At 37.0% G+C, this 19,827-nt stretch overlaps 1 protein-coding gene across 4 annotated transcripts in view; it reads right to left on the reverse strand.

Annotated features, from left to right (window-relative positions):
• Positions 1–19,827, reverse strand: part of LOC107687958 (solute carrier family 23 member 2-like) — a 34,071-nt gene that overhangs the window by 10,334 nt on the left and 3,910 nt on the right. The window contains exons 2-7 of one of the 4 annotated variants that reach the window (XM_016485452.1): positions 17,418–17,452; positions 8,243–8,305; positions 5,390–5,640; positions 3,405–3,500; positions 2,417–2,533; positions 1,094–1,251 (exon numbers count right to left, since the gene is read on the reverse strand). In XM_016485452.1, coding sequence (XP_016340938.1) covers positions 1,094–1,251; positions 2,417–2,533; positions 3,405–3,500; positions 5,390–5,640; positions 8,243–8,255 — 635 coding nt within the window. In that variant the 5' untranslated portion in view covers positions 8,256–8,305; positions 17,418–17,452. The remainder of the gene's footprint in view (positions 1–1,093; positions 1,252–2,416; positions 2,534–3,404; positions 3,501–5,389; positions 5,641–8,242; positions 8,306–17,417; positions 17,453–19,827) is intronic. The other 3 variants (XM_016485453.1, XM_016485454.1, XM_016485456.1) reach the window with 3 other exon arrangements.

Raw genomic sequence — 19,827 nt, forward strand, 5'->3', positions numbered from 1 at the left:
TCCCCTTTGTTTTGCTGCCTCCAGCTAGCGCTGTGACCCTAGTTACCTGTGGTTGGCCTGGCCATGCGTCTCTCAGAAAACAACAGGCCAATCAGAAGAGAGGCTCATGAATAATAATTAGACAGGCCATCGACCTGTTCTCAGCAGAGCTGCTGAGAAAGGAGCTGTAAAAATATATCGAGATGGTTTTTGGTTTTTGGCACCGCAAATATATATTCTTAAGGACATCAAAACCTAAAATAAAACTCCAGAAAGGTGTAAAATATGGGACCTTTAAGAGAGCAAAATAACAGAATGTACTGTAAGGTGCAGGAACAACTGAAAAAAAAAAAACACCTGACAATAAAATAAATAAATAAATAACAATGTGGTAAAAAACAAAAAAGATGTTCTTTTAAGCCATTTTTGTGCAAAAACAAATATGGAAAGTTCACCATTGTGAGGCAGAGTGATGCAATGTACAACATAATCTGTACATCACAATGTGCTAATAATGTTCTTACATTGTGAACAGGCATTCAATTTTTTATACACAGCTTGGCTGAAAAATATCCCACAATCACTACATAATTTCTATTAAGATGACAAGCCGAGATTCTCCACAGCTGTCTTTACTGTGGTCAGAATGTTCTAGATGTTATCATCTTCTCTACCATATTTTCTGGAAGTGAACAAAAGGAGTGTGAAGTAGAAGCAGTACTTGCTGAACTTAAGTGCACTTGCAAACTAAGCCTGAATCTAACATCCTGAAAGTAATCAATAAAACCACCCACACACATAACACTACAACATGGATTTCTGCCATAGACTGAATTCTTTTATATATTTTGATCAGAATAAAGGGTTCTGAAAAAAAGTTATATAAGGTATAAGTAAACTGTTGAGCTTACTTGTAAGTTAATTAAACTCCACTGACAGTGGAGCATTGCTTGGGATTCACCATGCAGGCTGAATGCGAACCTGTATCTTGCATTGTCACCATGGCACAATGTGTCTGGAACACATTCTAAATCTTGCTTTAACATACACACACACACACACACACACACACACACACACACACACAAACACACACACACACACACACACTTGCCGGCAGCCAAGGGTGGTCTGCAGCAGGGTGGTGATGCCCACACAAAAGAAAATGGTGCCAATCAGCTGACTGGTTGCCCATTGGTCAAATCCCACACACATGGCTTCAGCAAGCAGGAAGGGCACAGCAATAGTTCCACTGAAGCAGGTAAGATAGTGCTGAGGAAGAATGGTGTGGAAAGAAAAAATACCAGTATTTTTATCTCTGTTATCTCTGTAAAGGAGAACATCAAATCGCTAGTCTGCTTCAATGTCAAGGGTCACTGCTGTAAATTATAGGGCCATTGCTTCAAGTTGAGTGTCAGTGCTTTGAAACAGTCACCCTCAACTTTCAGCAGTGAAACTAGACTTTAAAATCTAGGGTCTCTGCTATAAAGTCCAAGGTCACTTCAATAAAGTTGAGGCTCATTGCTTTAAAATCCAAAATTAACTGCTGTGAAGTTGAGGGTCACTGCTGTAAGACTGAATGTTACTGCTCTAAAGTTAAGCACCCTGCTTCCAAAGTCAAGGTTTCACTGCTGTAAAGTTAATGGTCACTGTTTCAAACTTGATGGTCAATGCTGTAAAGATGAGTGTCACTGCTGTAAAGTTGAGGGTCATTGATGTAAAGTTGAGTGTTACTGTTTCCAAGCCAGAGTTCACAGTAGTGAAAGTTGAGGGCCAGTGTTTTAAAGTCGAGGGTCACTACTTCAAAGTTTAGTTTCACTGCTGTAAAGTCTAGATTTCTAAGTCTAGGATTCATTGATTTAAAGTCAAGGGTCACTGCTGTAAAGTTGAGTGTTACTGCTTCCAAGTCAAGGTTTCACTGCTGTAAAGTTAAGGGCCACTGCTTCAAGCTTGATGGTCAATGCCGTAAAGACGAGTGTCACTTCTGTAAAGTTGAATGTCATTGCTGTAAAGTTGAGTGTTACTGCTTCCAAGTCAAGGTTTCACTGCTGTAAAGTTAAGGGCCACTGCTTCATACTCGATGTTCAATGCTGTAAAGATAAGTGTCACTACTGTAAAGTTGAGGGTCACTGCTGTAAAGTTTAGTTTCACTGCTGAAAGTTTAGAGTCAGCGATTTGAATTCATTGCTGTAAAGTTGGAGGCCACTGCTTCAAACTCAGTGGCCACTTGTTCTAACTCAGAGGTCACTGCTGTAAAGATGAGGGTTACTGCTTCAAACTCGAGCGTTGCTTCTGTAAATTCTAGATCTAGTCACTGCTATAAACCCTTAGTTGAGTCATTGTTGGTATATGAATATCTTAAACATCTGGGGCACATCACACTACACTTGAATGCTCAAGCCAGTATGTCAACATGTGGCTGTGCATGTGTTTGTACCTGTAAACCTAGGAACACACACAGGTACCAAGGTGGTGTGTCCTCTATGGTGTATATCATGTCCATTCTCCTGGCGTCTATGCTGTCTGTACTGTCCACAGTCTCTGATATGGAGCACTGAACGGGAGAGGAAACACAAGACACATGGGATTCAGGCTCTGGGCTGTTCCTATGGTAACCAATCTCTATTACAGAGAAGTTGAGTGAGAGCTATACTCTATAAACAGCATCAGCACACAAACACGCGCACACACACAGCAAAACTGCTGGCAATTCAAACGGCATCAGCAGGCCTATGGTAACCAATCTCTATTACAGAGAAGTTGAGTGAGAGCTATACTCTATAAACAGCATCAGCACACAAACACGCGCACACACACAGCAAAACTGCTGGCAATTCAAACGGCATCTGCAGGAAATCAGTTCCTCTATATGCAATTATCCTGAAATTAACTCAAACTGCTAAATAAGCTCCAAATTGATAGAAGACATTACTATGAGAGTTATTCTGTTACATCTTAAATATGTTGTAATGGAAAATACATACTTGTTTTAACAATTCGACTAATTAAAACAGTGCAAAGATACACTATAGCCATAAAAGTCTTGTCTATGTTTTTCAAAGTTTTATTCTGAGATGCAACAGTTATTTGTTACAACAATTCAACTACCAGTTAAATAATTCTCATTTCTGACAAATATTAGTGAGAACACAGAACCAGAGAGACAGACTAAAAAAATGAATCAAAAAAATGAAAATGTTGCATCAGCATCGCTGTATTAGAGGCGAACACTGAGGAAATTCCACTGGTTGTTGTGACCTCCCAAATCCCATTCCCTCTGTGGGGGAAAAGTGTCGAGTCATAATGACTGAGCCATTACAGAACAGGGCTTAACACGGATAAGCATGACTGGTACGAGCAGCCCCTTGATTTAAAGGTGAAGTATGTAATTTCTAACAGTACTAAAAGAGTTACAAAAAACTCACTTTGTCCTCAGTCTGGCTGTCTTTTGCATAAATGGCCATGAGTTGCGTGTCCTCTGCGTCCTGATCTCCAGGGGTCTGCACGACACCATTAACCACCTGTCAAATACACAGAAATGTGCAAACATCACATATTTACAAGTAACAAAATAAAAAAACTGGTGACACTACTTGCAAACCCGTCTACTGTCATGACAAAGGATAAAATTGAATGCGGGCATCTTGGCAAGAAATCAAACATTATGTAAGTGAGTTTGGCACAGCTTCCAGGAGCTTTGCTTTGGTTCTATTTGCCAAATTCAAATGCCAGGGTTTCAGTGACAAGCGCATAGTTTTACCTTACATCATGATATTACATCCCCTCACTGGCAACACATATCAGTCCACATCAGTCCACTAAAGTTCACCAGGGCTCTCAGAGACAGGGTTATGAGGATACAGTAAGTGACCACACTCGTGTAGGGAAGAGTTCACCAAAACAAGGATTACATGAGGATTAGCTTTAAAGTAGTGGAGTTTTTGGTGGTTTCTAAATACATCATACTAGACGGAAGATTTAGATGGCTGCAAAACGGTCTTTCAAACAACCTCAAACAATTATTATATACAGAAATTACTCAGCAAGGGGACTAGAAAAGAACACGCGTCACTAATAATTCATCATCAATTTAAAAGAATGATATAATACACATAAATGTTACAATAAGTAATTGCATTTAAGGGAGTGTTAGGCATAACTAAGGAAGACTTGAGTCTTGACACAGACAAAGTTACAGAGAGCAGACCATAATGAACTGACTGATAAAGGGTCACTTCTGCGAAAAAAAGACACTTTAAAAAAATAATTTCTAACAGCATGTCTCTAATCTCTTGACATGCTTTGTTTAAATATGCATGCCTAGCAACAAAAACACTATCAAAAATCAGCAGCTGCTTATAGGTTGATCGGTTTGTTTCATCTTTAGAAAAACATTTCCTGCAGTGGTGAGATAATGCAAACATGAGGTACTCACATGTTACAAACACAAACAAACTGTAAATTAAACTAGTAATGTTTTACAATATATTATTTGTTAAAATTGGGTAGAATTATTTAAGCATTTATTAATGGTAATGTTTATAACGTTTACAATGTTAATTTATAAAGAGATTATTCTTTGCTGTTAGTTCATAATAGATTAATGTAATTTTATAATACAACTTGAAATGTTGCCGTATTAAAAATGTATTATGATAAAATGGATAGTTCCAAGGCTCACCAAGCCTGCATTTATTTGACCAAAATACAGTAAAAACAGTAATATTGCATACAACTACAATAAATGTTTTCTATTAGAATTATTTTTCAAATGTAATTTTTTTCCTGTGATGGTAAATCTGATTTTTCAGAAGCCATTACTCCAGTCTATAGTGTCACATGATCCTTCAGAAATCATTCTAATATGCTGCTCAAGAAACATTTCATATTATTATCACTGTTGAAAACAGATGTGCTGCTTACTATTTTTGTGGAAACTGTGACACTTTCTTTAGAATTCTTTGATCAAAAGAACAGCATTTATTTGAAACAGAACAGCATTTATTTATACCATCATAAATGTCTTTCCTCTCACTTTTGATCACTTTAATGTATCCTTGCTGCAATAAACCCTAAACATATGAAAAGTAGTGTATTTACAACCCTACTGTGAAGTGTCACCATTATATTTATGACCTGAGTGTGTATCTTCAAAAGAAACCTTATGCATACCATGACTATAAATAAGTTGTTTGTCATTCCTTGTAGCTTACGGAGACTTGAAACAGAAAATTCTGAAAATCCAGCTTTTAAATGGCACATATTTAAAGTTGCAATTTACACACCACACTGTCCTGCTTAAAGTACACGTGACCACAGTGTCCTGTAGAGTCACTGTAATAACAGGCTAGAAGGCATTGTTTCTGACCCTATGATTAGCAACATTCCACACAGACAAACACACACTCACTGGGATGGGATAGGAGTGTGCACTGTGTTTGTTCTCCTCTTCATATTTGCCAGGCTCTGCGGCGGAGTCCATGGATTTGGAGGTGGTGTTTTTACCAACACCCATTCCTCCCCTTTGCTCCTCTGCCTCTTCCTCCTCCTCTCCCTCTGGATCTGTTCCTCTCCTCCACTCCCTCTCACGCTCTGGTAGAAACACTGCTGCTCTGGCTGTCAGCACATTCTCATGCTCCACTAATTGGCCAGCCAGGTCATCTGGGGTTAGAAAACAGAGCAATGTTATTCATGAATGAATAATGAAATGAAAGTGCTCATCTGAAGACTTCCTGTAATCATTCCACAAAATAAAATGATAATCCATATAGTCATAAACCAATATAATTACCTAAAAATAATCCCTTCGTTTTTTTGTTACATAAAAACTACTTCAGTACTTCACACTCATTTTATGGAGGCAAAGGCAGAATGAACGGATTAATAAATTATGCAATGAAATGTAAACTTAAAGCAAATCCAGATCTGAGACCATTAATCAAATGAATAACGGTTTATAAAAATCACATCCCACACTTTACAGTGTGGTTTTGGACTCAAACGACCACTTACATAACAATGATGCGTGATCAAACATCTACATTTATGGACACAAGCAAAAGAGTATTTTTGAAAAATGTGGTGAGGTAAAAAATAAAGTTTAAGGAGATGAAAAAAGAAAGTTGGAGGACAGAGAAATGAGGGGGGGATAGGATGATGAAGATGGGATAGGTGAGAAGCGAAAGAAAGACAGCGAGTGACTGGTGAAGGTCAAAACGCTTTATCAGCGGACACTGTTGATTTTGGTAACCATCAAGTCCTGTTTACTTTTCCTGTGGCCTCGGGCCAGCACCCTCCCTATTAATGACAGTGATTAGATGCGTCAGTGCACCACCAACGGCTGCATCCCCCTAATATCGCCCATGATCCTGCAGCAGCCTTGAACTCCAGGACAATCACATCTGCTTGGTATCTAAAAGCCATCTGGGTCCACAAAACCCCCCTAAGTGCTACACATGCCGTGCCAGACTCCTACACGTGTCCAAACTAGCCACAGTCACAAAACGTCAAGATATTTTGACATTGACTTGGTTGATTTGGATGTAGATCAGATATTTAGTAGAATGTTAATAGATTATTAGATTATAATAGATTAGTATTATGATCAGTTATTATAGTTTTGCATCCAACATGGTTAGGACACGGTGTTATATTACTTTTTTTTTTATTTCCTCATTCATTCATTCATTCAACCACCATATAACCGGTCAGACATATTTTAAACACTTTTTAACGCTTGATTGTCAGTTTGCCTTCAATTCATTAAAACCAAAATGGAACTTTAATTTCATTCTCATAATTTAAAGGGATAGTTCACCCAAAAATGAAAATTCTGCCATTAATTACTCACCCTCATGTTGTTCCAAACCCGTAAGACCTCCGTTCATCTTCGGAACATAAATTAAGATATTTTTGATGGAATCGGAGAGCTTTCTGACCTCCCATAGACAGCAAGGGTCCTTACATGATCAACATCCAGAAACGTAGCAAGGAGATCGGTAAAATAATCCATGTGACATCAGGTGTTCAACCGTAATTTTACAAATCTACGAGAATACTTTTTGTGAGCAAAAGAAAAAAAAAACGACTTTATTCAACAATTCGTCTCCTCCGTGTCACCTTAACGCCATTTTGAAGAGTATCAACTGAACGTAAATTGCGTATGCTGTTTTGTGTCAGCTGTGCCACGCGGATATGTTGTTTTCGTTCAAATCAAAGCGTAAATGGCGTAAACAGCGTATCCGCGTGGCAGTGTGGTAAATAATGACTGAATTTTCATTTTTGGGTGAACTATCCCTTTAAAATCATAACATTGCCATTATGTCTAATATATGAAGATATTTTCTTGGAACAACCTTTTTTTTAATAATATGATCAATTGTGTCAGCGCCAATAGCCTCGTGGGCAGCAAGCCGACTTACAGCGCCATTGAGCTTCGGGCGTCCTGAGTTCGAGTTTCGCCTCGCGAACCTTTCCCAATCCCCCGCCCCCTCGCTCTCTCCCACTTCGCTTTCGGTCTAAATACTTAAAATGGCAAAAAATTTAATCTTTAAATTAATGGTCAATTGTGATCTCACATTTACTATCATTTTAGATATTGCCTTAAAGAGTTGCTGTTGTCTTAAAGTCTGCGTAAAGCAATATTAAATGTGTTCCGAGTTTGTCACACCACAGATAAATGTGTTATTAACCACCCAGCCAAATGATAAAATAGCCAAGTAAATAAAATAAGTTATTAAAATCTTGAAAAAATACACGCCTAAAACGCGTGACCGCTGTCTGCACTGAAACCACACCCACTGACAGGAAAGCTGCCACCTCTCTCAACTGTTAAATACCGCTACAACCTGAACCAACCAGGTAATATGCATTTACGTGACGAAGGCATAGCTAACTAGCAAACTGTAGGCTGTAGTAAATAACGGTAAAGACAGTAACTCGCGATCGAGCGGGCAAACCACTGATGCTAATGCGCTCCAGTTATTATAGTGTTAGGGACAAAAAATGGTGAAAAACTGTTTAATGGTCTAAATCCACAATTTCACAGTCTTTGTAATGTGTTTTCAGCAATATATTTCTAACATTCATAATGTGTTTAGAAACGATTCTTTGAATTGCCTTTACACAGATTTTAAATCAAAAGTATTATTTACATTTTACTGAGCAAGTAGAGTTGATAATAGATATCTCTGTGACATTCTATTGATTTTTATTTGGAAAGCAGGTGTCCTAGTGCAGCTGGGGACAGTAAAGAAATGAGTACCTAGTTCACACATCACTCCCACCAATCAGGTCGGCCGGAAGCATCTGTGTGGGAGGGGTTAAACTGGGAGAAGAGAAGGATAAAGCGCTATATAAATAAAGGTGACTTGACTTGACTTGACTTGATAGAGAGAGGGTGGAAAAGAGAAAGATAGAAGAAAAGAGGTAGGGAAATGGAAAAGGAATGAGGGTTGACAAAAAGAACGATAGAGGAGACAGGCATTAATTAGCAGCCAAAATACAAATCACAAGCCATTTTGCCACAAACATTTCTATTTGATTATTCAAAGTATGTTGTTTAATTAGCATGTTGATATTTTGAATGTGCTTGCCTATAAGCAAAGCTTAAACAAATATCATCAGTTTAAAACAAGTTAAGCTCTACCAACAACATTTTTAGCATGCAGTTGATTGCCACAGACAATTATTTGTACTCATCCTTGTACTCGTTTAAACCGGGCTTGAATTCTGAAAACTTTCACAGACAGAATCAGTGATTCATCACTACCACGTCTTCCCTTTTCACGAGAACTCAATTAGAATGGAGGACCTGAATCAGCAGCGAAATCTGTGTGGGAATTTTTTTTTGTCTCAAAATATTCCTAAACTGATTGGAGTTTGTGCGCAAAATTTGCTGAATAACAGTAAATGTTACTGCACATGAAGACCCAATCTCAAACAGCACCTTATGGACCTCCTCATGCGAATCTACTCTTTGCCACATGGAGTTATGGGTAAAATCATGTCCTCTGCACAGTTGTTGTGAAGTAGAAGCTTGGGCATCCTTCTGAAACTGAAAGTGACTAAATATATGACTAAAACTAAATGGGATCTTGTCTGAATGCTGCACCAAATGATCTGGCAGACAAATGTTGAGACATTCATTTAAATAAATAAACTCTGAATATATGAACTTGAGCACATTTTCTTAAAATAATTCCACTGATCAGAGATATCTGGCTGTGTGTTGTCTACATGTGTACAACAGTGTGTGTGTGTCTGCCTGTGGGCACGTAGACAAACAAAGTGAGCCGTCAGTTTATATCAACATTCAGCTTTACTGCTGTTAGTCATGACCCATCAGGTATAATACATGTCCTCGTAATGTGATCATCAGCGGACATTCCAAAACACAGCAGGACAGATCCATCCACAGATACTGCTGTCACACACGGTTTGTCTGAGCAGATTTAGTCCTGATTTCAAACAGAAGCAGATCCATTTGATTACATGACAGGCAGCTAAACAACAAATCCAACAACTCAAACTTCACAAACAAGGCATCCACGCAGATCTGGCAAGAGCCTGAGGTAAAAAAAAAAAATTCAGGGCCACAAAAATATTTGGCTAACTGAGGTGAGCTGGGTATGTAATATCAATACTGGACTTCAAAATAGAAACCTTAAACCTGTCCTGGAGATCATCATCTCACTGGGAAACAATTATTACTGGAGCAAGACTAAACCACCAAACTCAAAACAGCTTTAGGACACCATGAGGAGGAGATTTAAGGAAGAACTTGAGGTGCTTTAAAGATTGTGAAGAGACAACAGACTTTTATTGTGGGAAGAAAACTCCAGACAGAATGTTTTGTAATATTCCCACAACATTGTCTGTTGCTGTACTGGTGACTAGCATGTGAAGCACATACTTCATTTTGGTCACCTTTAACAATCCCATTATCTCATAATTACAGCTTACTGATGTTTAAAAGGTTAAACCTAGACATCCAACTTCTTCCAAAGCACATATATTATAGGTAGGGATGCACAATATTATCGGACTGATATCGGAATCGGCCGATAATGGCTTTAAATGTAAATATCTGCATCGGCCCGATATGAAACATTATGCCGATACTGTATGTCTTGCCGATAAGAGGAATACCTTAAACCCACATGTGCTCAGGGTGTGCTAGTGATTAGATCATGTCAGCAGTATGGCTCATTCTTGAAGCAAATTTTTGTCTGAATGATGATTAGATTGATTGTTTTGGATCGCTGCATTTAATCTGTGAAAGCACGTACAGAATGACGTGTTCGGTGTATGATAGAGTAAACCGTGGCAGCAGCGACAGCCTCCCCCGGGTACTAAAGCCCGTTCGGTAAGGAGTTTTAATCTGTAGGGGGCGCTGTTGGCCTACTTCTAATTAAATTAAAAGTAAAATAGCCAACCAAAATAACATTTAGACTGTGTTTCTGAATAAATGAAGCAGTAATTGATGTCATAAAATAATGAGTATGTTTTGATTTAAAGGTCAGAAGCTATAGCTTACAAAAAAAATCAAACATGACACTTGAAAATTAATTTTATATATACTGATTTTGTCAGACTCTGTTCCATGTTTTGTGTGTGTCCTGCTCCCCATGTGCCTTCCCATGCCCTTATTTGGTTAGTTTCCTGTTCCTGTCCTGATTAGTTTATTTCATTTGTCCCAGGTGTTTCCCTTGGTTTTATTGCTCCCAGGTGTGTCTCGTCATCCCCTCCTCCTGTGTGTGTGTATAAAATGTGTTCCCAGTCCCAAGTTCTCGGTCCGCTGTTGTACGTCTACCTGAGAACGTCTTCCTGTGTTCGTCTCCCTTGGTTCCTCGGTGGTTCATGCAAATAAAGTCCTGTCAACATATTCTCCAGCGTCTCCTCGTCCCTCGTGTGTGTGCAACGTGACAGATTTAGCGATTGATTCATAGTTTATTTAGGCTATAGTTAAAGCTTCAATGTACTGTCAAAAAACATTGTTGTTTATTTAATTCTAACAAATAAGTTCTTGTTAAAAACCAACCAAAATTAAAAATATTTTGCTTATAATTTCTGCACAGGAGAGACTTGGTGTTGTTTCCAAACAAAAGGAAATATATCGGTATCGGTATCGGTATCAGTCAAAATGAGTTGAAAAATATCGGCAAAATCCAATATTGTGCATCCCTAATTATAGGCAAAACACACTGAGCCCATTTCTGCTGCAGCCTTTATGAGGAAACATCTGCTAGTCAGACGTTTGGTCGTGAAGGCCACTGAGAGCGATTGACAGAATATGACAGTTCATTGCATACACATTTAGTATTATGTGAATGTTAAAAGTTTCACTTGTCTCATATGGGAATTCAGATGTGTCAAACTCAGTCACAAAGACAATTCATACATAGTATGTGTGACTTAAGTGTCCAGATACTTTTTTGGGCCACTGTATATTTTTCTGAGAAGCCAAAAGTATGTGCAATACAAAACATTTGGGCTTTCCATAAGATCCATAAATATTAATTTTTTTATGTTCACCAAAGCTGCATTTATTTGATCAAAAATAAGGTAAAAGCAGTAATAATGTGTAGTAATAATTATTCAAATTTAAAAGATCAGTTTTCTATTTTAATATTTTTAAAATTTAATTTATTCCTGTGATGGCAAAACTGAATTTTCAGCAGTCCTCAGGATTCTTTGATGATTAGAAGGTTAAAATACAGCATTTATTTGAAATATAAATCATCTTTTAAAACAAATTATAAATGAAGTAGAGACTATCTTTACTGTCAATTTAATGTGTCCTTGTTGAAAAAAAAAATCAAATTTCTTGAAAAAAATTAACTAAAATGTTGACACCACACTTTTGAACGGTATAATGTTGTTGTTTTTTCCCCATGATCAAAGGTCAACCATCCAATGTTCATGGAACTGAAACGAGAGCTGGGGGCTGTTTCATATAAAACAAGTTTACCAAATAAGCCAGGTTTATTTCAGTTTGGGTGCTTTCACACTTGGTTCGCTTGCCTGGTCCGAACCCGGGTTCGATTGCTCCCCGCTCCCCCTGCCCCGCTGGACTGCGTTCATATGATTTTATTTGGGTCCGAACCGCGTTTCGTTTGCGTCATCAAGCCAGCAGCTGTTTACCCCGTTGCTTAGTAACGACGGCGCAGGAGAAGGCGGCAAATGCATAACATTGCTCTCTGCACTTTTATATATTTACGTTTTTGAACTTTTCGTTTTGTTTCCAAAGCTTCAGTACATAATGGCACTTACATCTGTCTTACGAATGTACTGCAAATGCTCTAAAGAACGCTGAAGGCAAACAGAAATTAGATATACAGCTCTCGGTTTTCAGTGCGTCAGTCACGCTCGTCAGGAAAGTGAGTGAAACACACACACAAACACACATTTTTATCAAATAATACGTCATTAATAGCGGTTCACTTCCACGATTTGGTACGATTGCGTTCACATCAGCAGCGAACCGTACCAGAGTTCACATGAACCATACCCCAGACCACCCTTTTTAAGTGGACCCGGGTACGGTTCGCGGGTGCGCACCCGAGTTCGGAAGACAGCGTTCACATCATCCAAACGAACCGAACTCTGACGTCAATCGAACCCGGGTGCGCACCAAAAGTGCTAGTGTGAAAGCACCCTTAGTCTGACTTCTTTTGTCAGTTGATTTGGTTCAAAATAAGTCAGACTAACTGAAATAAGCCTGGCTTATTTGGTAAACTAGTTTTATGAAACAGCCCCCTGGTCTGACAATCAATCCAGAGACTTGATTGAACTAACTAGTTCTCTGTCATTAGCTTGTTTAGAGGAACTTGTCATTCGTGACAAATAAAACTCATCAGATTTTACTCACATTCTCAAACTCCGCATTTATACATTCCCAAACTTCCTCTCAAGTCTTGCTAAGATCATGCTGAATAATGTGACTTACTCTTCCCTGAGTCAAAGGTTTTAAAATTAGGGTCCAAGAAGCCCCTAAGTGTCCACAAGAGGGTGCTACAGAGAAAATAAAAATCTTACAAAACATATTTTAACAGTAAGAAATATGATGTGCAAGGTACATATAAATAGTCAATATACACTTTGCATCTTTCAAGGGAATTGTTATCGCTACTGTTGTCCTTAACTCACTCACTGGTTGTCTGGCACTATTGTCAGCTTTCGGTTTTTAATATTTATTGGGAAAATTGCTGTAGAACTAATTCTGGCTTCAACCGGAAATGTTTCTGTAATATTATAATATCAGATAGAAAAAAAACATTTTGTACTAAAAATATAACTGTACCTTAATATAATATAACTAAATATTCTTCAAATAATATTTGAATAATCTGTTCTGTTTTGGCTTTATTGTAATATTGTATATTGTTCATAAGTAAAACGAGAAACTATTTATACAATAACATTTAACAAAGAACATTAAAACAATATTTTTTTCTTCATAATCATTCACATTCACTAATTTCAGTGTTGTTACGGTTAACTAAAACAGACTATTAAAATAGTTATCGGTAATTAAAATAAAGGAATACAATATAAATATTAGATGAAAACTTAAATTATTAAATGTTGCAAAACAAATTGAAATCAGCAGAAGTAGGCTAGTTAAATTATGAAAAAAAAATATGAATGAAATGCACGACAAAATTACAAAAACATGAACTAAATTAAAATGAAAACAGAATGTATAAATATAAAAGCCAATTCAAAGTGGTAATAATTTTTGTAATAGTATATAAACAATGAATAACACTTATAAAAACATTTATATTTGTTGTTCTTTGCCATTAAAACGTAATCATTTGCCCTCAGTCATCATTCTTCATTAACACTGAAATTTTTCAAATAGTATAAATGAATCTGTATAAACTATTATATAAATTACTTTATATTTGTTGGTCTTGCCATTAAAAAGTAAAAAAAATAAAATAAATAAACCTGCGGTCATTATTCTTGTTTTTCACTTAAATTACATGCCTGGTTCCCCCCCAGAAAGAGGCGACCTTTCCACACCCATGACAACACATTCTTCCTTACCAGCTAATTCACTCAAATATGCGGTTTAATTAGCCCTCTCAGTGGTGAGGTGAGATTAGTGACAATAGCACTGCACTGTAGGAGCCTGACACCACAGGACAGTTGCCCAGGGTCCTGCGAGAGGAGGAGATTTATGCATCACAGCACACATCCACAGGGGAGTGCAGGTCAAACTATTGAGTTTCTGTGCAGTGAATATCAAAGAATTACAAATTCCTTTAGAAATGAATATATCTACTGGGTCTCTTGGATGCACATCAATTAAACACAAAGGGACCCCACGGGAAAGAAGGGGGCATTTGACTCAACAGGGGGATCTGAAGAGCTTCTGTCAGCAGAACAGTGAGGGCTTGAATCTAGTCTGCCCCAGATTTACTGTAGCACAGCAACGCAAATTTATAGAGGTGTGTATCAAATAAAAGATCTCAAGAGGTGTGGCACGATTAAATGGTGTTCAGTAAGAACAGGCTGATTGAAGTCAAAATAACAGTGTTTTAAGTCTGAACTTCACTAAATGAAACTTTAAAGGAATAGTACTAGAAATGTACTCACTCTCAGGCCATCCAAGATGTATAAGTTAATTTCCTCATTGGAACAGATTCTGTGAAATTTAGTATTACATTACTTTCACACCAATGGATCCTCTGGGTGCCGTCAGAATGAGAGTCCAAACAGCTGATAAAAACATCACAATACAACATCACAAAAGTCTTATGAAGAAACAGCGGTGTGTCTGTAATAAACAAACCTCAAAGACTAACTTAAAGTTCTCTATCCACAATATTTCTTTCTCCAGTAAAAAATCTTAAACAAGAGAGAAATATGCACAATATGTCAGTGGATTCTGATGTGAGAGTACAACAGAGGATGGACTTTTAGAGTGGAGGAACAAGCATTATTATAGAATATTGGCTTTAAAGTTAAAATGCCTTGACGGATTTGTTTCTTACAAACACACAACTTTTCGCTTCACAAGATGCTGTTTGATGGACTGGAGTCGTGTGGAATACTTGTGGATTATTGTGATGTTTTTATCAGCTGTTTGGACTCATTCTGACAGCACCCATTCACTACAGAGGATCCCCTAGTGAGCAAGTGATGTAATGCTAAATTTCAGGTAAACTTTAGTTAAACAAATGTTCATTTTTGGGGGAACTTTAACTGTGGAGGAGAGAGCTTAAAAAAAATAAATATAAAGGGTAAACTTTATAGACTGAATCAAACAGGTTATAGATCCATCTGACAAAAGAGACACTTACAAAAGCCACTATCTTGTGACAAAAAAAGGCACCATCAAGGACATTGTCAGCCAAATTTTAAAAGACATGCGGTCAAGATCATGTGACCTGGGTTGTCTGCTTTCCATGTAATTTTTTAAGGTCAACCACACATGAAATTCAAAGCAAGTCACTAAAAAGGGCATCGCACACTGAAGCAAAATACAGTTCCAATATATAGTTAAATCAGTTCAAATGCAGTTAAATCACCCTCTGCCTAAATGCTGTTGTTTCAACATTATGGTAGGCCAAGGGTCATTCTCAAAAAATGTTGAGTTTGTCATACAAAATGCAGAAGTTATGAATGCATTGCAAATTTTTGCCTATAAAAGCTGATGGCAAGTATTTAACATCATGATGACTTCATTATCATTTGATGTGATGAAAAACCACCAGTGATCATTTCTCATAAAAGATGAATTTTATGATAGTAGCAAATAATTGTTTAAAAATGCGTAAAAAATAGCCAAACCATTTGTTATTCCTTCGGTACATACTAGGTTATGATGTCTTTTATGTGGTCTCTTTCACATCTGAAACTAGTCAAGGGACACGTTTGTCACTCTATACTGACAATGACCCATAAGCAAGAGGAGGCAGGAATGACTGTGGGAACATTCTTTTTAAGGGTCACACCCTGAACAGATTCCCACACAACTTACTTCAATGTACACTTTACTTCTAAGGGGTGTCACAAATGATACGTGTGCTCTGTGCATTTTTGTGAGGTGTTATAATAGCAGATATGTCAAGTATACGCATAAAGTATAAAATTGCAACCGTCACAAATTTACTTGTCATGCATGTCAGAAGTAGCGTGAGCACTTGGAGTATGTCAGAAATAGAACAGGACATCAGTTTACTGTTGGGGTTTTGCCGCACCTCATCCAAAATCACTGATTATAATGGATTCTCTTTTGTTGCATCGCATCATTCGCATCTACTGTCAACACAGTGTTAGCTGAAAGCTCAAACCCGTTTTGTCTCAAATGTCATTAATGGTCACACACTTCTGCTCTTTGCTAAAGAACATATTGTTTCAAGCAATCTTTGTCTCAACCTTGATTTGGCAGTTATTAAGAGCACTGACTCATCTAATTATGCAAACTTAAAAGAAAGAAAAAAGAAAATTACACAAATCCCGTTAAATGGAGTTAAATCTGACAAATTGCCTTATGGGATATAAAAAACTGAAAGGGTGAGGTTTCTCGGATGAGAAACCAGTGACATAAGAGAAATGTTTCAAAGGAAATCCTCGCAATTTGCATTACTGCAAACCAATAGGTTATGAATTATGTACACAGTAAATTTTGCAGTGTTAAATTAACTCTATAAGAGTTGAATTTAACACTCGGCCCGAGTGTATTTGGTCCCACTCAGAATTGGTGATAAATTGACTCTTGTCATAGTGTTAAATTTTCAGAGTTAAATTAACTCCATTTTGAGTAAAAAATTAACACTGCTCAACACTGAATAGTGTTACCAGAGTTTAACACTAGGGGAAATTAACTCTGTTCTGTGTTACCACAATTTAACTCTGCAGGAAAATTTACTCTGATTAGTGTTAATATTTCACTTATGTAGAGTTCATTTACATTTATAATAGAGAAAAATTATCTAATTTTAAAACCCATTTGGTGTTTTAAAAACAGAATAGAAAACAAGATCAACGACGTCACATTTAAAACATTTATTAAAAAATGTTGTCAGGCTCAAGAAACATACACATACATGCACAAAAATACATCACGTCTGCATGAAATGACAATACATCATTATATTCAGTACAGAACCTGTTGAACCTACTAGCTAAGCAGCCTTGCTCTTAACCTCAGCGATACAAGGACCTTCACTTTGCCAACATCTTTGTTGTACACAGTGGTCTGAATGAAAGTGTACACTCCTTAAGAATAAATGGAGTGTAACTGCTTAATTAACACTGTCAATTTTACTGTGTAAGTACCATAATGATGATTTATTGAAAGGATCAACCTCAATCAGAGGCCAATAGGTGCAATTCATAGGTTGTTATTAAATACAACTTTAGAAACTACAACTACAGAAAATCTTAAAAGGAACCTTTTTTTTTTTAAAGGATTTACTCACCTTCACGATGTTCCAACCCAGTGTAACTTTTTCTTCTGTTGGTTTGGTTACCAACATTCTTCAAAATATCATCTTTTATATTCCACAGAAGTAAATAAGCCATACAGGTTTGGAATAACATGAGGGTAAAAAAAAGGCAGATTTGAAATTTTTGGGGTGAATTAAATACAATACAGATGACCAAAAAAAAAAAAAAACTTTTTTGAACCGTTATGTGAATTCACTGCTGCCAAACTAGAAAAAAAAAAAAAAACCCAACTACAAAGATTCTTATTTAAATCAACAGCCTGTACACGCTCATTCTGTAAATGATAAGAAAAGCACCTTATAATGCAAATGTTTGCTCAAGAAAAATGGAAAGAAACAGAAAAAGAGAACAGAGAAACAGAATTGGTTTGAAAAAGACTGAAATAGCATAAGCGTGAACAAGAGTGATGCCATTTTTTTTTCCCGCTTCACGGGACTAAATCCCATTTTGTGAGTGATCAGATGACTGAGAAAAACTTCAATACCCTCTTGTTTTCCAGTGGCGTGTTAAGGTTTTGTGACTGTCAGCCTGCTGGTTTGTTAACATGCTCTCTCAGCTTCACCATTTAATTACATGGTTCTCACTTACACACAGTGAGACTTACAGTTATGAGAAATCAATACAGTTAATTGGCAATTTCTTAATCCACTTCTTGGCATGATTGGATTGTGAAGAGGAACTTGTGCTGACAAATGCTGATTCAAACTAACAAAAAAGCAAGAGGAAAACAAAAAAAGCGTTATTTACAGCCCTCTATGCACAAAAGCTAATTAAAACACATTTATTAATGTATCATAGATGAGAAATACAACTATTAGGATCCACTGCCTTTAACTTCTCTGTACAATATTTAGGCAAGTCTAAACAAAGCACAACAGATTTGTTTAAGCAAAACATTCCACTCAAAAGAGTCTTCTGCTGTTTGACAGCCTGTGCTGTAAAATACAGCTGCCACAATCCACTCTGTGTTCCTCTGAGCTACATCTGTTTATCTAAACTGTTTATGCAATCCTGGATGTCTTTCAGTTTATATAATATTAAAGGAATGGCTCAAACAGAGAAGAATCAATTCTGTTCTCAGAGACATTCGTTATCTTACGCAAATGGGATCAAACTGCCCACTTATCAAAAAATACACTGGCGAAATACTGTCATTATTGGCATCTAGGTGGAGATGTCACTGACCAGACAAATCCCAAAAGTCATAGTTCATACAACACCACATGAATGGACATTTCAGGCATCATTTACACAAATACCCAAACCCACTTACACTGTCAATGACTCGTAAGCAAATATCAAAGAACAGAAAAAACAAATGAATCAGAAAGATGGAGAGGTTGGCTACAGATGCCCTTTATTCTATCTATGCATAGCTACGAAGGTTGGCATGTTTTGCCATTCATCCTGCAGCATTCTCTTAATGTTTGAACAAATGATTTCCATGACATTTCCAGTCATTCATGACTGCTGGGTAAATTCATTTCATAGAGATTGCTGAGGAAAATTTTAATTTGTATGTCAGGTAGCAAGTTTCTATATTAACTACTGAACAATTGTGCACATTACTGTAAAAATGTTTACAATGTACTAATTTTTCCAATGAGACCGTCAACAGACAGGCCCATGTTATCAAGATGGCTTGTGGAAAATTTTGCTCTAGGATCAACATCTTGCTGTATACATTTTTCAGAGCTGAGCAATATTATAAACATACGCTACTGCTCAATAACTACTGCTTTTATTTGCAAGGACATGTTAACTTGATCAAAATTGACAGTAAGGACATTTATAATGTTAGAATATTTTTTTTTTTTTCAAATAAATGCTTTTCTTTTGAAGTTTCTATTCATTCCACACACACACACACACACACACACACAATTAAGCAGCACAGCTGTTCTCAACATTGATAATAAGAAATGTTTCTTAAATCAGCATTTTATAATGATTTCTGAAGGATCATGTGACACTGAAGACTGGAATTACCCTAGAAACGTTTACTAGCCCACATCACCTACCCATTTCCTTAAACGCACTGTAAACCCGAACAGTAATACTAACTTATAAAGATTAAGAACACTGCAATTAAAGTCTGTTAAATCGTTGATGCAACTTATAACAATTACATTTTCTGAACGAGGAATTTAGTTTTATTTTTGTGTGACTCAACAGTTTTGAGTAAACTCTTCTATTAAAATTATTATTTTTAAGTTTACTAAGTGACGTAAAGTGACGTCACCTCGTTGCTCTAACCGACGTTCAGAAGAATCCATTCAACATGGTGGAGACTCGCAAGCGACCGGAGCAAACTTAAAGGGGTCATATGATGTTGCTAAAAAGAACATTATTTTGTGTATTTGGTGTAATGAAATGTGTTTA

Source organism: Sinocyclocheilus anshuiensis, unplaced genomic scaffold (assembly GCF_001515605.1).
Source record: "Sinocyclocheilus anshuiensis isolate Anshui unplaced genomic scaffold, SAMN03320099.WGS_v1.1 scaffold213, whole genome shotgun sequence".
Lineage (NCBI taxonomy): Eukaryota > Metazoa > Chordata > Actinopteri > Cypriniformes > Cyprinidae > Sinocyclocheilus > Sinocyclocheilus anshuiensis.